General features: G+C 40.9%; 1 protein-coding gene across 4 annotated transcripts in view; it reads right to left on the reverse strand.

Annotated features, from left to right (window-relative positions):
• Positions 1-25,965, reverse strand: part of DOCK1 (dedicator of cytokinesis 1) — a 284,156-nt gene that overhangs the window by 215,373 nt on the left and 42,818 nt on the right. For all 4 annotated transcript variants that reach the window (XM_035547636.2, XM_035547635.2, XM_035547637.2 and 1 more), the window contains exons 14-23: positions 24,631-24,755; positions 24,239-24,337; positions 23,020-23,092; positions 21,491-21,594; positions 20,848-21,031; positions 15,600-15,697; positions 12,203-12,292; positions 11,628-11,728; positions 9,787-9,921; positions 5,975-6,083 (exon numbers count right to left, since the gene is read on the reverse strand). In XM_035547636.2, the coding sequence (XP_035403529.1) occupies positions 5,975-6,083; positions 9,787-9,921; positions 11,628-11,728; positions 12,203-12,292; positions 15,600-15,697; positions 20,848-21,031; positions 21,491-21,594; positions 23,020-23,092; positions 24,239-24,337; positions 24,631-24,755 (1,118 nt within the window). The remainder of the gene's footprint in view (positions 1-5,974; positions 6,084-9,786; positions 9,922-11,627; positions 11,729-12,202; positions 12,293-15,599; positions 15,698-20,847; positions 21,032-21,490; positions 21,595-23,019; positions 23,093-24,238; positions 24,338-24,630; positions 24,756-25,965) is intronic.

The following is a 25,965-nucleotide window of genomic DNA, read 5'->3' on the forward strand; positions in this document are numbered from 1 at the left end:
AACCCAGAAAATTGCAGTACTAACTTTAGGATGCCGTAAGATTGAACAAATGACACTTGCAAGGTTTTCAACAAGATTTATTCTGAATACTACGCTACAGGTTTTTGTCTTGGATTTAAATTCATCTCTTTATACTACATAAAAGCAAAAATACCTAATTTTAAAATGTCGTTTTGTCAAGCCTTTCATTTCACACAGCATAGCTAGTCTCACAATTAAGCATAAAATTTCTTTGCCAGATATAGAATGTTCTAATGAACTCTTTTGTTTGATGAAGCAATAAATTTGTTTTACCTACACAATCCGTACACGACTTTAATGTTAATTTTCATCTTTTGTACCACTCAACAGAAAGCACATTCCTTCCCCACAAGCGTTATATCCCTGGCTGCAATCCCATTAAGCTCATAAACCCAGCCAAATTAAGCCTTGTCAGCAGCTGGATGAAACAATTTCCAGGAATGCCTACATGCTATTTTTGAATTGCCCCAGTCTGCAGCAGTCCTTTGTTCCAAATCACAACTGAACCAATGCCTATGGCACAAAATGCAGCGTAAGACATCATAAAGCATCATCGTGAGTAAAGAAATTATTCTATTAGTTACCAGTGTAACAACAGACTTTCCCATACAGATCTTAAGAAACAGAAACCTCAGTCCATGGACATATTTTAGTAGCCAACTCATCTAAATGGAGGACACAAAATGTTCAGGAGAAGCCCTGCAGACTAGTGCAGCCTGTTTCGTTTTCTCCTGCTGATGAGAACGACCTGAGCAGCTTGTAATGTATTTCTGTTTGAATACTTTCCTGTGGTTTAAGCAATAAATTATTATTGCTTATTGTTAGAGAAGAATAAGCTATGGATACCGAGAAACATGCGCTGTGCTAAAAGCGACAGGAGTTATAAATCCAGGCACAGAAGAGAATTCTCATTAGCGAAATGTTACCATCTTCCCCTCTGGTTCTCTGCGGTCACATTACAGGATCATTTTTATACACACACCTCCTTTATCAGGATCATTTAAAGCGCAGAACTAGCTCTCAGGTACCAGTGTGCCTTTCCTCAGCCCTGCCGAAGCGCAGCACAAAGCCACGTGTACCAGCAAACAGCCAAGTGAACTGCAGGAACCCTGCTGCGAACAGTTCAGCTCCCTCACACAAACACAGCCTAAATCAGAATCCTCAGAAATTCGATGCAGCTGGCTCAACTGCCCTTGTTTCAAAGAGATGCAAGAATAAATTACCAGGCACCATTTGCATTTTTATCTAAACTTGAAACATCACGCTAGACTTCAGCTGAGCTCAGGCTTAAACAGTAAAAGGTTAAGGAAATAATTATCATGCCCCAATTAGCAGAAAATAGGAACAAAATCAGGAGAGCTCACTACATGTGTAATCATTACGAACACATACGTGCTGAATGCTGCACACCTGAATCAAATAATTCTTAAAATCAAGCTAATACCTGAAAAAGCAAACAGTTTAGACTGCCTGTATCTCAAACCACGACTACAGCCCACCGCCACCGCTCATCCTGCAAGAAACACTGTGGTCAGCAAGATGACGAGAACGGCTGTCAGCTCAAACCTGTGTCTGAGCTTCCCTCTCCAGTCTGGAGAACTGCACACCTTAAAAAAGCAAACAAAAGGTGGCTCCTGAATCACAGCTCAGGTTGGAGGGGACCTTAGAGATTGCCCCCTTCCAACCCCGCTGCCACCAGGGCAGGTTGCCCAAGGCCTCATCCAACCTGGGCTTGAACACATCCAGGCATGGGGAGCAGAACGACTGCTTCAGCTAGCGTAAACTGATGTAAAAAAAAAAAAACACTATTTAATAACAATATGAATTTGTGTTTTAAAATTATTATTTTTTAATCATACTAACTTTTCAAATTAAAACCTATAGGATTGGCTATGGCTGCCTTTATAGCCTAGGATGAATATATTTATTTCATTCTTACACCTTCGTGTTTTAATTGCAACATATTGGAGCCCACTCAGAGCTGTAGACGCTAACAAAGCTCTGCTCAAATCTTGCTCCAAGAATGTACAGACTGCTTTTACCTCCTTATTGCAGAAAATAAGTATCTGAAGGCCTATAACTCACTTTTAAAATAAACTTTTAATAATTCTTCTAGACTATTATTTTGTATTAGAAAGGCAACACCTCTACACCGTGGAGAAAATAGCTTTTCCGTGTATATATAAAGGCAGGAGGAACAACCACATGCACCGGTCGCATCAGGCAACCAGTTCTTCAGCTGCAAAGTGACCGCTAATGGCAGTGATGAAGGGGGCAGGAACCGGTCACCTTCAGATGCCACCAGAAGCAGCGACAGACAGGCACAGAAACGCTTCTCCAAGCCCCGGCCAACTGGAGGCTTAGGACAGCCCTGTGCGGAAGATCAGCTCGATGCCCTCCCCAGCCAAAGCAGCCTCAGCAATGCAAAGCATCAATTTTGGGGCAGCGGAGGACTTGGCAGGCAGACAGGGGTTTTGCTTGCTTTTCGCTTTTAAGTCTCGAGAAAAATTTAGTCAGTGCTGTGTCCCTAATGCAAGTTATCCCTACTTGCAGTCAACAAAACCACTAACTGCCACTCTTTACTTGCCCTCCTCAGAAAACACTCTCCATTTTGTTTCCTCAGAACTGAAAACTGAAGTCAGGTCCTCGAAGTACCTTAAATCCTCATACAACTCATGCATTTTTCTTCTGATGCAACTTTTCACTTTTCAAGGCTTTGGGTATGTCAATAAACAAGGAGTGGTTTAAATGCAAATTATCAGGTAAGTGAAGAGCTGAGCAACAGTCTGCAACAGCTCATCGGCTTCCGCAAGGACACAAATATTTGAATAGATAAAGAGCAATTCTTGCTAGGAACACAGGACTCCAGTCATTCATTCTCCCCCTCGCGATGTCAGCTCGAAGGCTGCTTCCTTCAGATATGCTGGGAGAAAACATGCAGTATAGCCAGCCCAAACAGGAAAGTTGTAAACACCCAAACTTTTCCGTGGCAGTTCTGCTTCACGTTGATAAACTATCACGACACATTACGGTTTCCGTGAGGGAAAAAAAGCAATATTCTAATTTATGAATTAAGCACCCGCCTCTTTAACGTGGAGCACCTTCATTTTCTGGGTAGGTCTGTTCAATGTCTTATCTCTCCGAACAGGCTGATTTTGTGTACACTTATTTAGCTTTCCCAATGTAGGGCAGGGAAAAAAAAAAGCCTGGAACTGCTAAAGCTAGATCTACTGATGTGAACTGAAGAACACCCCCAGCCGGCAACTTCTCTGCGTGTCACCCAGCCGCACACCTGCTGGGGCTGCACCTCTCGGTCAGTCACGGACCTGTAACTTTCCTAACCTCTTCCTGAACCTACTGACACTGCCTGCCTCCGTGATCTCCTACGACAACAAGCCTCAAAAGTGAAACACTTCCCCTTTTAAGCCAACCTCCTCCTGCTTTCAGCAAGCACCCCTACTTCTTGCGCTGCTCACCACGGTCAGGAGGAGCTCTGCAGGCCTCAGACGCCTCAGGGCACTGCCCGGTTCCCTGGCCCTGCCTCTCCACACCTCCTGTTCCTATTTCCTGAGCTGGAGACCAGAACAGCACCCAGGACTGAAGGTGCAGTCCAGCAGGGCTATCTAACCACAAAAGACAGCCCCGCCACACTCAGTCTTTCTGGCGGACACCCAGCACCCTGCTGATTCTCCACCTGCCACCACCCACTGAAGCAAGGGTTGTAACTGACAGCTCTCTGGGGTCCAAGGTGCCTTTCCTGAACTACAACCGCCAGCTCCGAGTAGAGCATCACACAGGAATTAACACGCTCTTCCTGAGATGTATTTATCTACCCTGACACTCCCCTTTGTGCCCCCTCAGTTTCACGATGTCCTCCTGATGTTCCTCCCCTACCGACTCCGGATCCCCGATGAAGATGCTGCGAAGCCTCTAATACCGTATCTTCCTGCCATGCTTACTGACACCTCCCAGGTCTCCACAGGTTTGCCAAGCAGTTTTCTTTACAGAAGCCATACTCACTCCGCAAAACCCACCACACAACAACAAAACCACCGCATTATACCTCTATTCAATGATTTTATTCTTTGTAACAGAAACACAGAGTTCTGGTTACTGAAAGAATTACAGTGCTTCAGTGGATATTTGAACACAATAAAAGCAATCTCGCAAGCTGCAAAAAGCCAATACTAACAATTACGTATTCTAAGAGCGAGGTAATTAGAGTCCAAAGGAGATGAAAGTAACGAATGAATAATGAATGAAAGGTTGTGGAGGCTTCTGAAAGGCATGCACAAGCACACTTCTCAGGCAGCCTCACACACGCTCAGCTGTCGCTGCTTCACCTACCAGTATTTATTTCATGTAGTCAAATGCAGACAGGAGATGTGCTCTGCACAAGTTTGCAGAGATCTGGATGTAAAACACCAGAGACTGGGACAGACAGTGCTGTAGTGAGATCTCTCTAGCCTTTCAGTGCTGTAGTGAGATCTCTCTAGCCTTTGCTAGGAACTTTGTCATCTTTTCCTGCATCTCAGGTGAATACAAAGTTAATTTGGGAGGTACTTTTTGACTTTTTTTCCCCCCTCAAGGCATAATGCTGTTGAAAATTTAAAAGAAAATCTCATTCATCTGTCTTCCTGAAGTAGCTCTCACAAATGAGTCGCAGGAAAATAAATCTGACATTTGGACCCCCGATCTAAAAACGCCCTGTTGGTAGAGCATCAGATAGCATACTGGGAGTTCGCAATTTCAACTTAATTTCCATTCAGGATCACTGCATCTTCATTCCGCTGGCAGAGCACTTTTCCTGAAGCACGCAGTACCCCGCCTGGTATCAGATGCTGCAGTCCGAGTTCTGCCTTGCAAACCAAAATATTCCAACTCGGCAGCTTTATTTCCCAGTATCTTCGCTGTGTGCTCAGCATGATACCACTAGCCTGTGACCTGTACGTACTCGGCTACAAAGGATCTGTGGCTTTGACTTGGGTGTTTTCCCACTCTACACTTCCCAGCTTCCTTCAACAGGCGCCTTTTGCACAGACTTTGTACTTTGCCACTGTTTTTCTTTGCCTCCCAGCTGCTATATATTTTTTTTCCTAATGCATAGCCACTACACATCTGAGCAGAAGAGTCACACTATTCCCACGGCCAACCCCAGTTCTTAGTCCCCTTCTGATCATCTTCCAACCGATTCAGCACAGCTGGGTCAAGAGCTGCATCTTTCATAAGTTCTCTTGGGAATCACAAGGAGAACAACAAGATGCATCTTATCAAATGTGTGTTTACTACAGTTTCTATACTTTTTCATAGTGAAAGAGATTCACTAAAAGAGTCTGGTACTGACACACTGACCTCCAACTGCTCTAAATTATAGGACTGGTAGATTTTTCTATCTAATGCTTCTGCTCTGTGATATTAACGGCCTTTTCATTAGAGGTCAGAGACCACATTTCCAATTCCATGAGCCAGCCAACTCTCCCAAAAGTAGGCACCATATTAAAGAGAAAAAAGTGGAACACGAGGGGGTGGGGATGGAGTTTCCATATTAAAAAAAAATATGTACTAGGGCTTAAGATACTATGTTGAAGTTCCTGAACAGCCTAGGATATAAGCAAGCGCATAAGGATACAAGCTACACTGCCACCAGCATCTTAAACGTGTTATCTTAAAAATCCCTTATAGATAAGGTTACATGAGTTAAATAAGTGAAACACCATTTAACACCTGAGTTCCCTTTAAAAAAAAAAAGTGAGGTATTTACAGCAATGAAGTCAAGTTGCTTGTTTGAAACACATTCTTTAGACAGTCACAGACCCTTCATTAGAAGCATCAAGTATTAACCATGTTTGAGGTAAAATACACATTTGGGCACAAATACATGCAGATGCTTTATCAGACACCTAATTATGGTTTAGGATGCAAAAATAAAGCCAAGCTGGAGGCTTCCACATACCTTCACTATGACAGTCTGGTCGGAGATGCTACTCATCATCTCATTGATGGACTTAAAGAGCTGCAGCAAGGACTCCCTGAAGTCTGCTTCCCCTTTGTTTTCATAAAGTCTGAAAAATAATTGGGTGCCATAAACATGAACCAGCTGAAAACGGAAATACATTTTTAAAATTTTGTTCATGTGACAGATGGTAATTCATTGCATTACTTTATTTTCATTTTTATTTAAGTTCACAAACGTTTACATGTTTCTACACTGAACCAAGAGCTGTCTTTCACAGAAATATAAACAAAGACTGTCCAGGCTGGGCCAGCAATAACAAAAGATTTTTATTTTGAAGCTCCCTATCTAAAATGCCACATTCAGTATTGCTCTTTATGCCTTCACGTCACCACGAATCTCTCCGCGATGACCCAATTCCACGTGCCCACGCAGCAGCGGGACAGACTCCTCCACGCTGCACAAGAGCTAGCAGATGTCTGGCAGGCCCGATGCCAAGCAGCTCTGCGATGTGGAAACCAGAAAGCACCCAGACAACTTGCCAGCAGTCATTACAATCTACCAGGGGCCTAAGGTGAGTGGCCTTAAACTTTGTGAAGGGATGAAGATGTATCAACCCTCTGCTTCCTCGATACTCAATACAAATGGGAAGAGAGGACTCAAGTTAAAATGTTTCACCTCTGATTTCTGGATAGCTGACACCTAACTCGTCTCCTTTCTCATTCCCTTAATACACAAGATGACTAATCCACAGTTTGCAAGGCGCCTTCAGGTAGGGTTGCAGAGAGAAGTGCAGTGCTCTGTCAGCTTGCTCCCTGCCAGATGCTTTCAGGGGGATAAAACTGCCCTGGGATACCTCAGTAACATGAAAGGGGAAATAAAGGAGCAACCAAGCTAAAGAACCTGGTACCCTCGTGCTCCGCTGGTTCAGTACAGCATAGGAATGAATAATTTTGAAACTCCTCAGTGTTTAAACAGTATGATTTGGGGTTCAGAGATAGGATGAGATCACTCTCACTACAAAATGGAAAGGGAGAGAAGATCACTAGCTCCATACAATTACTTTTTAATTCCTTTACTTTTCCTCTTTGGCAAGAGGTACGACTGACTCGCATAAGGGCTGTTGCCTTGTATTTCGCACAGACTGTTCGGTTTCATAAACCTCAGAGTAATGAAATTATGCTATACATACTTAACACGACCAAAACCCAAACATCACTGCTTTTAATACAGGTCAAACCTTAAGTCGTCTTGGTACACATCAGATGGATTTTCTCCCTTAACTCCTGGTTTACCCACTCATCTTTGATTGCCTCCAGGAGTCCCAGCCAGCAGCAAGCAGCCCTCAAAGCCCTTTGGACTTGCACCAGCTCCACCAGGCTTCCCCTCTATTTTCCTCCATTTTCTTTTGAGGTTAAACCCAGCAAGAAAGGAGCCTTGAACATGGTGTGCAGCTCAGAAAGAGCACCGCGGGCACTTTATGTGTACAGTCTTAACAGGATTTCTTCAGGTCTGAAAATAATTAAGTTTTAATTAAAAGTTCCTGATGGACCACCTGTTACAGGAGGAAAGGGGCATACAGTTTTAAAATAAATGTGGAGAACAGGATGCTCTTGCTGCTTTGCACTGAACCCAACGTATATCATTCCTAATGCTGTGATCATAACCCTTTTGGAGCCACAGATATTATTAAAAGCTATTTAACTGGTACACAGGGGAAACACGTGCTACAGAAAAATTATTAAATTCTGTTATTTTGTTGTGCTAAAGCTGGGGGTTATACAGGACAAATTATTTGTTAACTCCCGATTTCAATTATGGATTTTCATGTTCCCCTAACACTGGAGAGGGGGAACTAATACTAATAAAAGGAGTAACTAAACTTGACAATAAACTTGACAATCCAATAAATCAGAATGCTCCAGACAAACACCGCTGTGATTCAGAAAGGAAAGTAATAAAAATAAACAAGTTACAGTCACTAATATGCTTCTGTTGCCAGTTATTTAGCATACATTTATTTAATACACCTGGTAATACATAAAAAACATTGCAGCTTTACCATTATTACACCAAGTCAACAGTTCCACCATCGACTTCAAAGTTTTAAGACCGTTGTATGTGCTACATTGCCACTGGAATCCACTGAGTGGACCAAAAAGATATTTCAGAAGTTCGCAATATCTTGCCTTTAAAAACCTTGATACACTGCACAACTGGATTTGCCATCAGGCTTTAATTAGTGAACCAGGCTTTTACACGTTTACCCAGACCTGAAGCTTGCCTACTGTCACGTTTCTAAAATGTTGCATCTATTCACTCTACTTCTATCTTAAGGTTAAAAATATGTAAATTTTTTTTTTTTTTAAGATTGCTTGTCGAGATTTCTCACTAAAATGCTAATGATGTTTCAGAACACTTCTACATTATCATCATTTCAATCACACACCTCAGGCAGGATTTCAGTCTCACAGCAGAACAAATTGTGGTGCCATTCAACATTCAGCAACTTTTCTGATTAATCCCCAGTCATTGAAAATTGCATCTCCCCAATGCTGAAGTGCTCTGAATTAGTGCTTAACAGGAGAAAACCCAATGGCCAATACTAAAGGGTCGTATTGTCTGTAAATCTAATCTGCAGCAAGAGATAATTATTTTTTTCTTTTTTGAAATGATTTGTAGGACCTCCAACAGTGTAAGTGGCATTCGGTATTTTACGAATATCACAGCCGGAATCTTAAAGAAGTAAATTACGTTGTGTAATTCACAGGAAGGTTGATGGAGCTGGTGATTTCAGAGCTCTACATAAACCCCTTGTAATAATTTTGCTACAGTCTGTAAAAAGTAGTAAAAGGACTGAATCTAAATTAAGAAGAACGGATAACTTGTTTGTAACTTTTTTGTATTTTCTGTATAAGAGTACTGATTTCCAAATTAACTTAGCAATTATTTATGCTTGACTTTATGGGCAGACACTCGTTGCAGAAGGCCCGGGGAGCTGTGGTGCACGTCACCACGTGGGAAATGGGGCACAAAGTAGGAAACCCCCTCCAGGAGTCCCCTGCATCCCCAGCAGCCTCTGCTACCCTGACGTGTACACTGTAGAAATCCAAGTGATCCTCTCATCTGAAATAACATCACCACGCAGAAGACAAACTCTTCAGACCTTCTTTCTTTCCACCTTCCCTTCTTGCTGACTGGCCCTGAAGAAAACCTAAATTTTGTACTGGGAACATGTAACCCTGCAAGTTGCATCCAGCCTCCAACAGGTTCTTTCTGCTCTGGCAGCTGTGGGGCCTGGGATGCTCCAAGGTGATTGGGGGTTTCTCTGTAACACATTTTTCATTTAAGAAGCATTATTTTCAGTACTTTAGTCAACCCAGAATTTTGCAACCATGTGAGAAAAGCCACCAGCAAAGCCCAGGCCTGGACCAAGGGCAGAGCATACATCTCTCTACTGAGTAGCTTTAACTTCTCAGTCACGATACCAGACAATTATTAACCACAGATAATTAAGTTAACCAAACATTGTCAAGTGCTACTCCTTAGAGATCTAGCCTATAAAGAGCTACAACACAGCATGATTTTACTACTACAACGCTATTTATAATAGCTGTTTCAGATACACATTTCTTCTGTTTATTACTTCCCATGCAGCTGGGTTCAGGATTAAGGCAGTCAGGCTCGCTCACGCACTAAGCGTCACCTAAAACAACCCCTAACAACTTAACATACTTCTTAGAACAGTGCGACATTGAGCAAGTGTATATCCAATCAGAAATACAGGTATTTTCAGCATTTGTCATACTTACTGATTGAACAATATCCTGGACCGGACTATGAACTTGAAGATGTACTCCAAAGCTTTCATGGCTTTAAAAAGCTGGTCAGTGATACCGCACTTCTCAGCGTTATCCACGTACGTTTTTAAAACTTTAGTCAGTTTTCTGGTTAAATACACAAACACAAAAAAATGTCAAAAGCATATTCACAACAAAAATTTCAACATTGAGAGACTGGAAGAAAAATTATGTTTGCAAATCGTGCCCTCCAAGTTTCAAAATTAACTATGCAACTAATGAACACAAACTGTGTTCTTGCTTTTGCTGGTAATTAGCTGCAACCTGGTCTTGGGGGCAGGAACACAGACCATAATGTCATTCAACATACCTGCAACACAAAGTCTCGATAAGATTTGTTATGCTGGATATTTAAAGATGTTCAGGTTAATAGCCAATTATAAAGATGCAATTACTAGTAACAGTCAAATTAATAAGATTAAACACAAACGCCTTGTTAAAATTAAAACACTTAAAATAGGAGTTTCTTCTTTAGTTAAGGACTCCCCCCTACATAGCGTTGCCCATGGATTTTAGGGTAGAATTTGTGAATTTTCTTACAAATTGATATGGCAGCAGTTGGAAGTTGTTATTCCACATTTTAAAATGTAACAAACTGGGAAGCAATACGATTTTTAAAACAATACCATTCTGACTACGTCATTTCTAATGAATATCAACCTCCTATTAAAATGCAAGAACAAGTAATTCTGTTTTAAGTCCTTCCAGCTACGGCGCATGTTTCAACATGCGCATTAAAAGTAAGTACAACATTATATATCACTAACACAAAACATCGTGTAGACTGACATCTTGTTACATGTGCATTTATTTTAGTAGAAATAAGCTGCTTAAGAATTTCAGGTAGCCACCTACATATTCTCAGTGCAACCTCTCTACTCAACTTGCACAATAAAAGGCAGGGAGCAGGGCAGGGATCTGTCAAGCCCACGGTCACAAATTAAGCCAAAATTGTAAGCTCTTCCAGCATCCCCAAGCGTAAACCTGCTTCTACACCTCTCCATTTAGAGAAGGGATAGGTGCCCGCCCTGCCTACCAGCAGAAAGGCCATCTTAAAGCTCTTGCTAAGGAAGCCAGATACTGCAGGATGCTTCATCTTCGATGCGCTTCACATGAAGGCAGCAGAAGTAGCCGTAGCTCAGTGAAGTGAATGGAATATCAAAGATGTGACTAAAGGCACAACTTCTTCGCTATTTTAAAATCAATATTTCTCAAACATTTCTGTTCACGTAATAGAGACTGTATAACAGCAAAATGCACAGCAGGTTTGCTTGTCTGGAATTTTTTTTCCTCCCAACACCAAAAAGATATCCATTATGTATTTTTCTCCAACATGAACAGCAGCAGCAAAGGAGCTATCTGCCAAGAAATACTTAAGACAGGAAAAGTAATAGACCTTTGTTCTTCTCTACTTCCTCCCCAAAGTGACAGGAACACAGATGATACAGGGTAAAACATCAATTTAATGCACAAAACAGCACAGATTTGAAGAATCTTAAATGGACACTTACTTTCTCAAGTACGACCGGGAATTGCTTACGAATATTTTTATTACAAAACAATTATTGAAATAGTCAATTACCCCCTCCTGCAATACAAGAAAATCAAGACTTCCTTCTTACAAATGTTTTATTACTATTATTTTAAAAGAGAAAGACATACTATATCCAGTCTTCTCCGAGAAGCTCCTACCCCACAAGTTCTATGGGCAAATACCTAATTAAACAAGTAACTAAATTACTATGCAAGCCACATTACATCCCCGGTGTGAAAAAATAATTTTTAAAGCTTACGTGTAGGCTAACGTAGCGCTGAAATGCTTCTTAATGTAGGTTTCCAGAACTGGATTAAAATGTTGAAATTTTCTGTCAGCAATCAGTCCAATGATAAATACCTGAAAAATTAGCATAACTACGGCATTATCCTCAAAACACTTTAATTCTGTGCATTCAATCACTATTTTCAGGTAAGTGTAATAACATTAAAAACAAAGAGAGACTTTGGCTTTTGATTATCCTCCCCATGTATTTATATTCTCCTTTCCTGTTCCAAACCAAGTTTCCTGTTGCCAAGTAGAAACTTGCTGTTTCTGTCATAAATTCTGCAGCTAAACCACTAAAATACTCGGACTTGATTGCTTCCATCCTGTCTGGGAAGATGACATGATACAAACACTTGTCAATCAAGTCCATCTGAAGCTTCAAAATATAATAAAAATTTTCCATGCATTTTTAACCAAAACAAAACTAGCTAACAGCCAATGAAGCTAACCCGCTTCATTGCGAAACCTCATTCTTGTATCTACACCATATTTATTTATCCAGCATTACAACATCTACATTTTTGTCTATCAACAACACATACTTACCAAAGCATCAAACACTAACGTGTCAAACGTCTCACTCTCCGAGTTCTCCATCATTATGTTAAAAAGTGCATCCAACGTGTCTTGAAGGAACTACAAATAAATACACAGGTCATTGCACTTGAGAGGAATAATGAAAATCTGACTTCACAGAGGTTTACACAGACATACTTGCTTTCATTTATATTTTATGCAAGACATTTTCAGAAGTTAGCTGAGAAAGGAAAACTTAAAAATAATTTGCTGGAAAACAATGTTTAGTTGATTATCTATACATCCATATCACCCAAAAATAGGGAAAAAAGGTCAGAAATCACACTTGGTACCTAAAGAAAAAAGTTTAATCTACATATAGTAGATGACCAAAACATTTCAAAACTCAGTTTCAACAGTCAATTGGATCATGCAGTTTCTGAAAACTGATGTTTCAGAGCACAAACCAGACAAGCAACTCAGTCTCATGCCAAGTAAGTCATCCTCAGTAGCTTTGAGCTGAGCAGTAAAAAAGAAAGTGCAGAGCATATTGCTTTCCACAGCTGCACAGACTCAGACCCAGAATTTCAAGGAAGAGTGTACATGCAGGCATGGGACACCGAGCACACAACCCTCTGCCCCAGCCCTACACCTACGGGTCTCTATCCCTGCCCCGAGGAAGTCTTCGCTAGCCAGGTGGCTGGGCGCCCTGACCTGCGCAACACGAGAGTAAAAGCAGATTAGCGGCAGGGGACAGAAGTTGAGCAGAGTGAAAAAAGCTGTTTTACACACATATAATTACAGCATTTCTTCCCAGTGACAGCAAGTCTCAGGTATAAACTGTAGCTAGTCGTGAACACATTTAGTCTGATGAGCGCAGGGTCTGGCTCTGAGCATCTTCTCCCACCAGCTGTCAGAAACAACACGGGCTCCCCCAAGGCAGGATGAGAGCAGACATGGCCATCGTGGCCATGGTCACTATTTGGGTTGGTTGAGAGAAAGGCTTCAACTTACTGTTGTTTGAGACAGACTTGCCAGAACAATCCTAAAACTGTGGGGTTTTTTGGTTTGTTTTTGTTTTTTAATCTAGTAGACAAGACAAAGGACAGGTGGAGAGGAATGTCTGAACAAGCATTGTGGAATTGTTTCCTGAGATTGCAACCCAAGGAGGTATTATGTATGCTATGGAAAACACCTGGACTCCCAGCTGCCTGCCTTAAAGACTTCTATCTGTGCAATGAATCTCCTAGGCCGAATGTGATTCACCTGGGCTACCTTCTAAACCCAGAGTTAAATCTCAGGAATTAACCTCCATCTAGCAGCTCAGTACATACCCCTGAATGCCAAAAAACTCTCTCACAACAAGCCAATGCGAAGCCACAGTTCACGCTACTGCTCTCTGAAGATGTACAACAGAGAAGTCAAAATGCTTGCAACCGACCACAGCTGTGGGGCAGAACCAGTTCACAACTTCATTACAGGATTTGGGGAAAAACATTACAACCTGCTCGGTCCCATTTGTTTAATTAAAGTACTCATGGAAATAAAGTACATTTAAGCACATCTGGCACAAGGAAAGAGTACAGCTTTGTCAGAAGTTTGTCTCAGTTTGAAGAGAAGGGGTACTACCAGACCCAAACCTCTGCCTGGCTAACTCTCTTCTGAAAACACGATTGTTAGGCAGCCGTGCAGTGGCTGCTCGAGTCTTTGTTGCACGTCTAGGCACCACATATTGACTTCCATTGGCAGAGTTCAAGTTTTAAATCTGTTTACAAGTAGTTCATGTAACAGCAAGAAGGATACAGGATGGATGCGTTTGTTTTAACAGTGGAAGCAAAACTTCTCAGGTAGGGAACTAGTGTGAATAAGTTCTGGAATATTAGTTTATTTCTCTCACATCCTATGGACTCTGCACATATGATCGAGACAGTGCCTCTGTTACAAGAAGACAGCAGTTACAGATTTCATATAGTACTGAAGCAGTTAATTGCAGAGTAAGGACTTTGGCTGATCCCTGCTTAGTGCTGTATGAATACCATTAGGCAAAGGTGTTGTACTGGAGTTTAAAAATAAATAAATAGTTTAACAGAAAACTTGGATACGTTTTATCAAATATGTACTTTCTGTAGTATACATAGCCTGAATCTGATACAGCATTTGAAATATGAAGGACAAAAGAGCTGAAAGAATAGATGGGAACAGTTACTAACCAGGTAGTTTTCTGAATGTTACTGTAAGAGATAAAGCAAAACAATGGGCTTCTGAAATGAAGCAACAGTGAAAAGAGGAGTATTAAGTGTTCACGCTTCTGTACTAAGCACACACCCAGTTCTGCTCAGACTCCCACATACTAGGGGGAAATAAGATTTTGTACAAGTCCTGCAGCAGCATGGCGAGATGGAGGGATGAGCAGGTGCCAGCAGAGAACTCACTCTGACTCTGCTTTTACTTGAACCCTGTCCGTGCCGCATCCTGATGCCTCCGAAATCACTGGTATCCATCAAGCACTGATCTGCTGTACGCTCGCTGATGTCATTTGGAGACAAGTGAAAATTACAAATGACACTACTATGACAACGCTTGTCAGAACCCAGTATCAGTGTCAAGTTTTTAGCTATCAAATGATCCAGAACAAAGCAGCAGCAGGGAGAACTGAGAACCTTCCCGAAAAACAAATCGCATCTGAGACACTGTATTTACCACACTCAATAAAGAGCACTACCAGCAGTCTCAGATGTTTTAAGTCGCTTCAAGACGAGGCATTCACTATGCTTCTATTAGACACATTAAAATCCAAATGAAGTAAAAACACTATAAGCCCTTAAGGGTCGTCTGTCCCCAGCACAGTACATCTTTTGACACTTCATTATATTTGATTTAGTACAACACATTCAATAAAGTCTCAGCCTACTCTTTTCCACAAATAAATCTGTCTTTATGCAGGTCCCTGCAATCACTCAGTGGCCTTGGCAAATATAAATACCTTGGCTCATCCAAGTATTTTCAGGAGAAATATTTTTTAAAAAAATTACAAGCAGCACACAGTAAGGTGCATGCATTCCACATCCTTATATTTAAAATATATTAAATATCACCATATGATAATTCCAAGATGTTTTAACCTTGAAAAAAGAAAGCCTTTGTCTTCCAGTACCTGCATGTTGTTTTTTTTTAAAAAAGGCTAGAAGTGCTAGAACAAGCAAACAAAGAAAAGCATTTCTAGAAATTTACTTAACATCTGAAATGTTTTTTGAGGGAAAAGAGAAGGGGATTTGCATCCTAAAGGCTAAACTGCAGCCAGATATCTCTTAATGTGCAAGTATGTGCAGTAGGGTTAAAGAGGGGAGAAAAGAAAAAAGTACCTCAAAATAAAGCCTTCAGCAAAATTATGACACCAAATTTACTTTTAAAGAAATTAACTTGTTACCTTAACCACCTCACCACCATCAACTTTCATCAACTGCTTCAAATTCTGCTGCAACAGATTTGTATTAGATCGCCATTTCAGAAGTCCCAGGAGATCCACTAGGAGTGAAGGAAAAAAAAACAACAATTACATCATGCAGGTTATTTATTTTCAGTCACGCACCGTAACCGTGTTCAGAACAAACAGCTTTACTTCGATAGGTCAGCCCTTTTCACTGGACGGTGACATATTTCTGGGGTACATCTGACACTGCAGAAAGCTAGCGCAATACTTCTGTCATGAAAGAATTGTGGAAGGCTTTCGAAAAAGCAGACTGATTTTGAAGCGTCAGCATTAAAATCTGGGCCAAGGAAGCCTGATCCCTCAGTTTTAATTTGCTGCATACAACAGTTGTGTATTTAAAAAAAGATGCCAAACTGGAATTAGTCAGCCACCAGCACAGTGATATCTGCATGGCTGTGATTCTTCCAGAGTGAGTGTTTCTAGCTTCTTTGCTCTCTCTGAATAAAGTGAAAAGAAAATACACCAGCACAAGCCAAGCAGTTGCACACTAAGCTAATTCAGAGGAAAGCTGTCTGCTTAATAACTCAATGTCCAAATTACTTGGATGCTTCCAAGTGATAGACTAGGCTACGGCTCAGACTACAAAATGAATCAACTGCAGATGGTCTTGTCCCCAAATTCTACATCCCACTACCAAGATGGTGTCACTTCATCATTCCCTGATAAATATGAAAATGCAGCAGGCAGGTTCTGTCATTAGCCATGAAGAGCCACAGCACCATTCTCCAGTTTCTCATGAGACAACTCGCAATTGTGTTCCATCTGTAAATAAGCATGCTAGTAAATATTAGCAGCCACTCTGGAGCACCACTAAGTTATATCCACTTGTACATTTTCTGAGACGTAACATGAATTAAAACGAACCAAGAACTCCAAGCTCGTCGTGCCTTAGCCAAACTAGCATCAGGGAAAGTTTCCTCCCAGCCTCACTAAGCCAGTTTTCAGCACAAAACAAAGTCATCCTCTGTAGAAGAGCCCAAAGAAACAAATACAAGATTTTAATGACTGCCCACCTTCAGTTTAGCCACTGGATTACCCTGCAGATTTCCTCCCCCATCCCAATCATATGGCTAATATTATGTGACTTCTGCCCAATACGACTCTTCAACAATAAGGATGAACAGTGTCCCTAACCAAGAGCCCTCATGTTTTATTCAAACCTTCAAGGCAATCAACAAAATATTTAGAGACATGTATCTGTAGAGTCTATCATGCAAATTACATGCAGAGACCCAGAGCAGGTGGTAGACGTCCCCCCCAGTCTTTCACTCTAAGGAATAAATAAAATCATCTCTAATGCAACGGACTGCAGTTCTCCTTGGGGTAACTTCCCTCTGAGCAGCACTCAAACCAAAACAAGGCCTCTCTTTCTTTGGGACTAAAAAAGAGTTCAAAGCTATGGTGTAGTAAAACAATCCTATTCCTTTTTTTTTTTTTTTAAATAATACAACTTACAAGTAGTCTATAGGATGAAACCAAAGTCTTCGAAACTCAACTTCAAAAGAAAAATTGCTTCTGGAAGAAAGCTGAAGATGCCTCCATGAGTTATCCAAAGCATTTCATGAATATATTTATAGCCAGTGGCTTTCCACCACTGAACTGGGTTTCAGACTGACTTCTAAAAAGGCACCAGCTTGACAACAGAAATTAACTGAACAAAAGCCAGCCCACATCTCTGAATGGCACCATGCAATGCCCCAAGAAACCAAACCCATGTGCTCTTTCAGTGTGATGACACAGCAAATGCACAATGAATACACGTGTGAACAGAAGAGTCAACGTAGTCCTACAACCAGAAAACTATGTTACAGTGCGCAGAAAGAACGTGCGTTCACTGTGACTGCAAGCAGTAACCCCAAAGTAACAGCCAACCACTTAATCCTACTCTCTCAGTAGGTCTACGTATAACACTGTTAGTACAACAGGGTAAGAACGTAAATCCTATTTCAGCCTGTAGTAAAAAGCAATTCCTATAGGCAGCCAAAGTCAAGTGAAATTTATACGATCAGAAAATACCGGAGGAAGAAGACAGAGTGAGGATGTTCAATTGCTCAGGGTTAGAATAAATATCTAGCCTGCCAGTAGCCAATAAAAACTTGAAACAGCTTAGTGCAACTTCGGATGACATCAAATTTATGTGAAGATCGTCTTTTACATCTTATTTAACAATAGGGCAGTCCAGTTTCTTGATTACATTCTTTCCTTGACCTGTATACATGCAGAAGTTTCCCTACACAGATACCCAAACTTTCTTCAAAACTCCTTTGCTGAAGTTAGACAGTACTTTCACCCTAATTTCACTGTTCTTTGAAATAATCTTCCCTTTTAAGCATTTGCTTTTTTGCTCTTAATGGCTTGCTTTATTTTAATTCTGTATTCAAATCAACTTCATTTTTATGCCACTAAAACATCTGAATTTGCATTTCATATGCATAACTTTTTTGTCTTTTAAACTTATTAATTATACTGAATGCTTCAGTAAAATTCACCTCAGCTGTTTTCTGAAAGCCTAGTCGCCTTCGTTCTTTGAAGTCCTGTCTCTGGATCAAGAGCATCTGGATCACGAGCAGTCACTAGTTTTCTACGTGTTTGAATCCATGACGCAGGAAAGAAAACACAAAAGAGGGCTTTCAGTAACTCTGGACGCCTCAGATGCTTCACAACAGCCAGTGCATGGGTAGAACACCAGACAGCTCTCCGGCTATTGGTAATCAGAGACGTTTTCCAGCAAGACCATTAGAATAATTTCAATTCTACTCCCCTCATCCTGATCATAAAGACATTTATCTTGACAGTCTAAGGGGCACTGGTAAGATTTACTATCCACAGGCAGCCTTCATGTAGAGGGGGATGCCACTTTTGATGCTATTTTGCCCTCCTTCTGTAGTGCTGGTGTTTCCAACTTCTAGTTGGAAAAAGCAGATTCAATGACCAAAACCAACTTGCCTCTGCTGGAGTACACAAGACCTCAGTTTGTCATAGCTCTACAGAAATAAGAAGGAAAACAAAATGAACACATACTCCTGGCTTCATCGTGACCTCCAGAATGGATCTGAAACAGCCCTCAGCACCTTTTTTTTTTTTAATTTATTTTAAACAGTCCTTCTCCTGTGCTTATACTGCTGTTCTTCCTAAAAATTAAATTGAAAAAAACTAAGACGAGAGGCAATTTGTGCCTACTAATATATTCTGCTACGGATGCTCAGAACATCAGGTACTAACAGAACAGCAACATTAATGACTTACAGTTCAATAAAGAATGGAAATCAAGCAAGTGTTCAGAGAGATTGCAGACACAATCTGCAGCATCAAACACAACGCAGAAAGAACTACACCATCTACTAACAATTTCATAATTATTAAAAGTAAGTTTCAAAGCCAATTCTATGACTCTTGCAGAGTAAAGAAAGAAGTGTTACAGATGATCAAAATGAGAAAAAGCTTTGGTAGGCAAGGATAGACGTGGGTTTTTGTTTCTTAAGAAGGTTAAGGGAGCAATATTATCTCACAATTCTACAGAAGGGAAAATCAGCCTCAAAAACTACAGTCTGAAGAGCACTACCAACTGTATACCCGAGGGAGATGTTCAATGTTAAAAATTGTGCTTCCTTTAAAACTTGCCTAAGAATACATGAAGATTGTGTTTAATAATGCTGTAACACTTTGAAGAGGCTTTGGCAACTCTGAGAAAGTTTCACAGACAACATAATTACCAGTAACATTAAATTCCGATCAAAATTCAATGCAAGTTGTAGGTAAATTAAGCACAAAACAATGCTCAGTTTTCTTTTTAGTGACAGTTGTTATGTGAAAGCAGTCAAACTGGCCACTGCAAAATATATCCAAATACTAACATGCACCAGGAAAGACTGAGGACAAAAGCCTCACGATGTCAACCACAAACCAAAAGGAACAAGCACAGTTCAATTCCACATGCTGGTTCCTGTGTCCTACAAAATCCCCAAATCACTGCATTACCGTTCAGCTACAGTCCTGTATTTGCGATGAAATTCCAGAAATCATCTCTGCATTTTTTTGCTAAGCATCCTCTTAGGCTCTAAGACTGCCAAACTGCAGCGAGCGTGATGTGCTCTGAATACCAAACGCTTGGGATGTGCTCTAAGAGATGGCACTGGAAAAGACCGCAATCAAACTGCGAGCTGACTCCATGCAAGTAGTCACCTTCCCCCGGGCAGAGGGGCGACTGAAGAATGAATTAACGTGACAATTCCAGCTCTTATTCCCCCCATCCCACGGCCTCCTCACCCCCAGCCCCAGCTCCTGAGAGCCGTACCAGAGCCGAGCCCTCTCCCCGGTGAATTGGGGAGGATGGACACCTCTGCCCGGCGTAACTCACGTCCCAGTGACCCAGCCACGCTCCCCAGCCGGCTGCAGGTGGCCGGGAGAACAAGGCAGCACTCCGTGGCAACCCAGCACGAGAAGCAAAGAGAGGGCACCGGCTGGAAGCGCGAAATGTTTGCTTTGGTGGCTGCCACCAGCACTGGCTGCCGCAGCCTCTGGGTGCAGCCGGGCAGCTGACAAATACACGGGAAAAACTCGTATGAGGCTGTTTTGAAAGGAGCAACATACGCTGACCCCATCCCCAGCTTTCTGTGTTCACGTGAACGTGTGCGAACAGGAGACCGGCCTCCAAGCAGCACGGCCCCGTGCACACACCTGCCTGCCCAACACAAGAGTGACAGCACTCGCTTCTGGCAGAAGATACAGAAAACACTGGATATTGCACCTCGGAAATAACACAACAGCTCATTTTGGAGCACAGCCATGATATCATCTCCTCTCGAAAACAAACTCACCCTTTTCCCTAGTGCTATTATTCACATCCACACAGCAGGAAAATGTCGCAGAACACGTTTTCAGTGTATTTCAGCATAAAAGACTCAGCTTTAACCCTGAGTACCTCTGTTTGCCACAAACAGATACAGAAACCTTCTGTTTACTCGGAGACAAATACTCCTCTAAAGCAAAACTACGCCCACAAGTTGCATGCTACACTGGGAGCAGATGCTTTTGCTGCATCTTGACAATTTAATCCAGGACAGCGTGTCGAGCAATCCACCATCCCTTCCACAGGCAGGGGGACAGAGAAGACTGTCTGCAAGTCACTGCATACAGTTCCACTCACGCTGCAAGGGACAGAAACCCAGCAGTTCTGTGAACTTACCATTCTGGGTAAGTTTTGTTGAACAAACCAGAGTAGAGATCTGGAAAGAGTCTTTGCTGATGGTGCAGCTACCGAGGTTCTGCATGCTCTTCCCTGTTGCAGAGTGTCCCTTTTCCTCCAGCTCTATCTTAGTCGATGGCAGACTTAAATACGTTGAGGCATCCTCCAGCTTCTTTGCTTCTGCCTGCAGCAGTGTTTTACATACAAGATAGAAAACAGTTTAAAAAACTAGCAGAAAGCCCTCATAATAGCAAAATGTTGTTCTTTACCCTGGAATTTCTTAGGGTTGGCTCCAGAACTGTACTTATCCAACAAGTCTAACAATTGTGCTACAGCTTAGAGCCAAGATCTAATACTTAAAGGTCTACACAAGTAGTTTTCCCCAGCCATGAAAACCCATACAAATAAAAGTTCAATGGCAAGCCTCAGAAATTCAACAATCAAAACATCCCCAAGAAAACAGATTCAAAGTTTAACCATCAGTCTGCCGTATCGGCAAATTGCACAGTATTTAGTTGCTTGATCTAATATAATATTCCATAACAAATACCTCACTTGCAATCGTGTAACACGGCAGTTCACTGAAAGTAAGTAATGCTCACACTTAGCTAGCAATTATGGAAACACCATCTCAAAATTCTACCTTATAAACAATAAGGTCATGTTCTCCATCTCTCAAAGTCGTTCCATCATATCTCATGAGCTTCACAAATGCAAGGGCAAATATTTTCTCAGATTTATCTTTGGCTGTTAAAAAGACATACATAGTTAAGTATTCGATGTTAGTACAGACACTTCACCTAAAACACAAAGAGATAACATGAATGATACTAGTAAGGGTTCTCAGATGCAGAAAAGGTTCAAGAAATGAGGAGTCTTTTATACATAACCCAGAACCAAAAATAGGAAAAATGAATAGGCATCTGCCCATGGTAACCCACTGCACAGCCAACTGAACTAGCTAATGCGTTCAGTTTGCTCTCATGTTCAACATCTAGCACCAAAAAATAAAAACAACATGGCAACAAGGGTTAATAGAAATTACAAAGGAAATTAAGAAATAAAACCAGAAGGAAAGCGCAACCAATTTGAGATAGTCCAATAAGCCTGAGGAAACACTGGGGCCCTAAAGCAGGACATCTAATTAATATTTAAACAGTGACCAACCAAAGTTTTTGTACAACCACAAATTTTTCCGACTCTCGTAGTTCGCAGTTCACAGTCATATTTTTGACACCAATTACACTAATTTTCTGCACATTGTTTTCATTAGGTGGTATTATTCTCCAAACCAAGAGAATCTCTTATAAACGACCAATTTACAAAATACAGCTTTGACTGTCCCTTATGGGGTAATGAATTCTACATCACACAGACGGGTATCCATAGGAAGTACTACAGACCTCGAAATGCATCCAGTGGATGTTACCCAATCAACACTAAGTCTGTGCATGCATTCTACAGCAAAAATGTTTTGCTGCAACTTTTGAAAGACACTCTTGTCAAGTAAGACAGCCACTGTAATTGCTATACCTAATGGATGTTCTCATAAGCAAGACAAATTCCCAAATTCTACTATAAAACAATTGCTGATATACGGAGGATGTCAAGCTGTTTTGGCTAGATCCTCAGCAGCTCAAAGCATCTCAGCTGCCAGCAACATTAAGGAAAGCTGAGGAGAACCACAAGCTCGCAAGTATCTTTCACATCAAAATTACTTCAAAACAACCACAAGTCAGCATAAGAACCAGGAACGGAAACCAGGTTTCTTAGTAGCTTCAACTACTGATGCTACTGTAACCCGGCTTTCACATTCCTATTTTACATGTGGGGCTTCTTTGTATTTAAAGACCTTTCCTACCACCCACCTCTGAGATGAGCAACACCACAACCCTCTCAGTTGCTAACTGAAAGCTTTACTCCCTAGCTCTTTTATTTGGCTTGGAGAAACGACCCGGCAGGAAAGGAAAAAGGTGATGTCGAAAGGTAAAAGCTAGAAAGAAGTCAGAAACAGAAAAGCTGAGATGCTAACATTAAATAAGTAGGCAAAAGCTTATCCCCACACCAAAGCAATTACAACAGTCAATTACAGATAGGAACTTTATGTCTGTTTCTGTAGACTTTGGCACCAGACCCTGACAGGAATCACAATGAAAAGGACGAATTACTCACAGTCCTGTGATGACCTGTGTCGGAACGTGAACCTTAAATGGCTGCGGTTCACATCTTCAATAGGGATTGCAACCTTCACATATTGGGAGAGAAGATGGAGACAGAAAACAGTCACAGTATCTTCAAATATCATCTACCACTACCAAATCTCATCTAGACGTTTTTCAATGATAGCCTTGGATCTTTACAAAATGTTAACATTAAAGACAAGCCTCAGTTTGCCATCAAAGACCTCGAAAGGTCACAAACTCCCCAGGAAAATAAACAATTCTTGCACTAAGAAACAGAGAAAGAACGAAGCAAGCCCGTTAAGTTACCCAACAAGATCTGGAGATGCTATGGCTGACAGGGACGTGATGGCTGTAACCCCAAAGCATCCCTTATCAATCCCCCGAGCTCAGGAACAAGCCCACCTTGAGTTTGACTGGTAAAGGCGAACTTCTTAAGGTGTCAATTATCTATGCACCACTTGTACTCTGTAAACTATTAACACATCTCTGATCCCCATGTAACCAACTTTGCAGAGATGTAACCAATACTCTTCTACCCTGGTACTGTTGCTAGAGCTGTTCTATTTTCTTAACCATGCCCACCTTCAGGCTCTGTGCTGTTCACTGCTCCCCAACACCACGTCCAGGTTTCTGTGACTCCCTAGCAGCCACTTTCTGGCAGCGCATGCAACAAGAGCACCCCTGGACTTGAAACAGCGTGGGGAGCAGCTGTGAATCTCTTCTTGATGCACATCTACTGCTCCCATTGACTACAGATCAACAGAATATATTTCATTAAGCTAACGTCAGCCTCCTACATAAAAATCAGCATTTAAGCTAAAATGTTATTACCCAAGCAAACTCAGCAAGCTTGAAGCACAATCAGCCAGATCCCAAAACAACGACGAGTTCAACAGTATGGCAGTTATATTTTAACCTCAACATCCTGCTTGTTTAGGTCAGCTTCATGGCAAGAGTGAAAACCATTCCTAAACAGATGGTGCAGTGCCTCCATAGAAGTCATCTTGACCAAAAGGATGCAATAAAATTCATTATGCAATAAAAGTGTAATTGTTTTCCAGCTGTCTCCAAAAGACTTCCTTTTGTTCCACTACAGATGACTACAAGCATTCATTTTCCTTGTTTTGCTTCTCAAGACTTCCCACTGAAACATGTATTTGTGTCATATTAACCCAGATGGATAAGTAATTGTAACTTTATATATATACCTTTACAGTTTCAAACCAGCGAGGCTGCTTTACTTGGTAATATATTACTGACTTGTATTCTGAGATGGCTTCATCACCAGCACCAGGAAAAATAACGCTCTTGAAAACACAAACAGAAGAGAAAAATGTTTACGCCCATCTTAAGCTCTACTTTTCAATTCAAGTAAACAAAAACTTAGTAAGTAGATCAAAATAAGACAGAATGGCTCTCTCAAAACGTTTCATGAAATTAATATCAAATTGCACGCACTGATATCATGAGGTGGTCATGATAAAGGAGAAAATTTTGTTGTAAATAAAATTACAGACTTAAGTTGAAAGAGTTCTAAAACGATGTCGAGAAAGATTAGACAGATACATATGAACTAGCTAACATTTAAAAAAATTAATACCTCTAATCTTTTTCCATCTTCGTCATAAACAGACACTGTAACTTCTACGTTTTTCGCTGTTGTTTTACTGCCTTTGTCAAAATCTCCCTGAACCAACGTTACATAGATATCGTTACGAACATCACCTAGAAGAAAAAAGGACAGTCGGTAGCAATTTTCACTCAATTTTCACTATTGAGTTACGAAACTGTGCATAGAAACAACAACCATCACATGTTCAGAAGTAACAAACCTATATATATGGAAAAACATTTAAAAGCCACAGCATCTTGAACATTCAAAACTAGTAGCTGCTTTAGCTAAAACTGTTTTAAGATTTTTAAAACCTGACTTATCAACTCAGAGTGCACTAAATTGAATCTAACAAATAAAGCAACCAAAAATAATCACAATTATTTCTGGACTAAAAGAACCCTACATCATCATCAAGATTATCTACCATATCACTCCAAAAACATCTCAGTTGTTTGTCTCATTTCTAAATCACTCATTTGAAAGGATAAATTTTCATTTCATCATTAATTTACCCCATACACAGGTATTTTTCAATTTTAAAACATGACAGCCTACACAGGTCTTCTATAACATGACGTCAGGAGTTGGTTTGATGTTTGTGCTGGTTTGAGGACTCCTGGGGAGGGTTATATTTAGATTTATGTCTTACACACTCTTCAGCCTCACCCTAATTAAATTAAAACTTAGAAAATGAATTGGGAAACGGGATTCCCAATAATTCCAAGAGCCAGATGGTCTATTTGCTAACATACCATCACAACAAGCAGAGGTGCTGAGACATTCACAACACACTGGCTATATCATAAAACACCTGACAAATGTAAAGTCCACAATCACAAGGAGAGCTGAACTCAGATGTTTTTTGAGAGCATCTGATGGGGACTCAATCTGAAAGGACAGTGCCATTTTCTTCTGTAGTCTGTTGCTTATGACAGATTCTATTTTGAGAAACACCTTTCTTTAAACACCTTTTTTTTCCCCCCTTATGTTTTTTTTTTTTGGTTTGGTTTTGCTTTTGTAAATAAACAACAGATTTGAATGTCCATAGAATATATGTATAAAAGAGTCGGTATGACTTTCTTTGAAGTACATTATCCAAATCTAGCACAAACCCTACGAGACACGCATATCTCTAGATCAAGCTATTTGCTCTGAAAAATCTTATCTACTTTCTGGTTTGGATTCACCTCGGGAGATGGAAATTTTACATATGCCCTTGCTAAGGAAAATAATCTCAAGCATGTATTTTCTTCACTGGAAGCAGAGAAGAATTTCCATTGTCACCTTGATAGCATGTCTTTGCTTGTGGGGAAGGGAGGT

The sequence above is a fragment of the Cygnus atratus genome, chromosome 7 (genome assembly GCF_013377495.2).
Source record: "Cygnus atratus isolate AKBS03 ecotype Queensland, Australia chromosome 7, CAtr_DNAZoo_HiC_assembly, whole genome shotgun sequence".
NCBI classification, from domain to species: domain Eukaryota; kingdom Metazoa; phylum Chordata; class Aves; order Anseriformes; family Anatidae; genus Cygnus; species Cygnus atratus.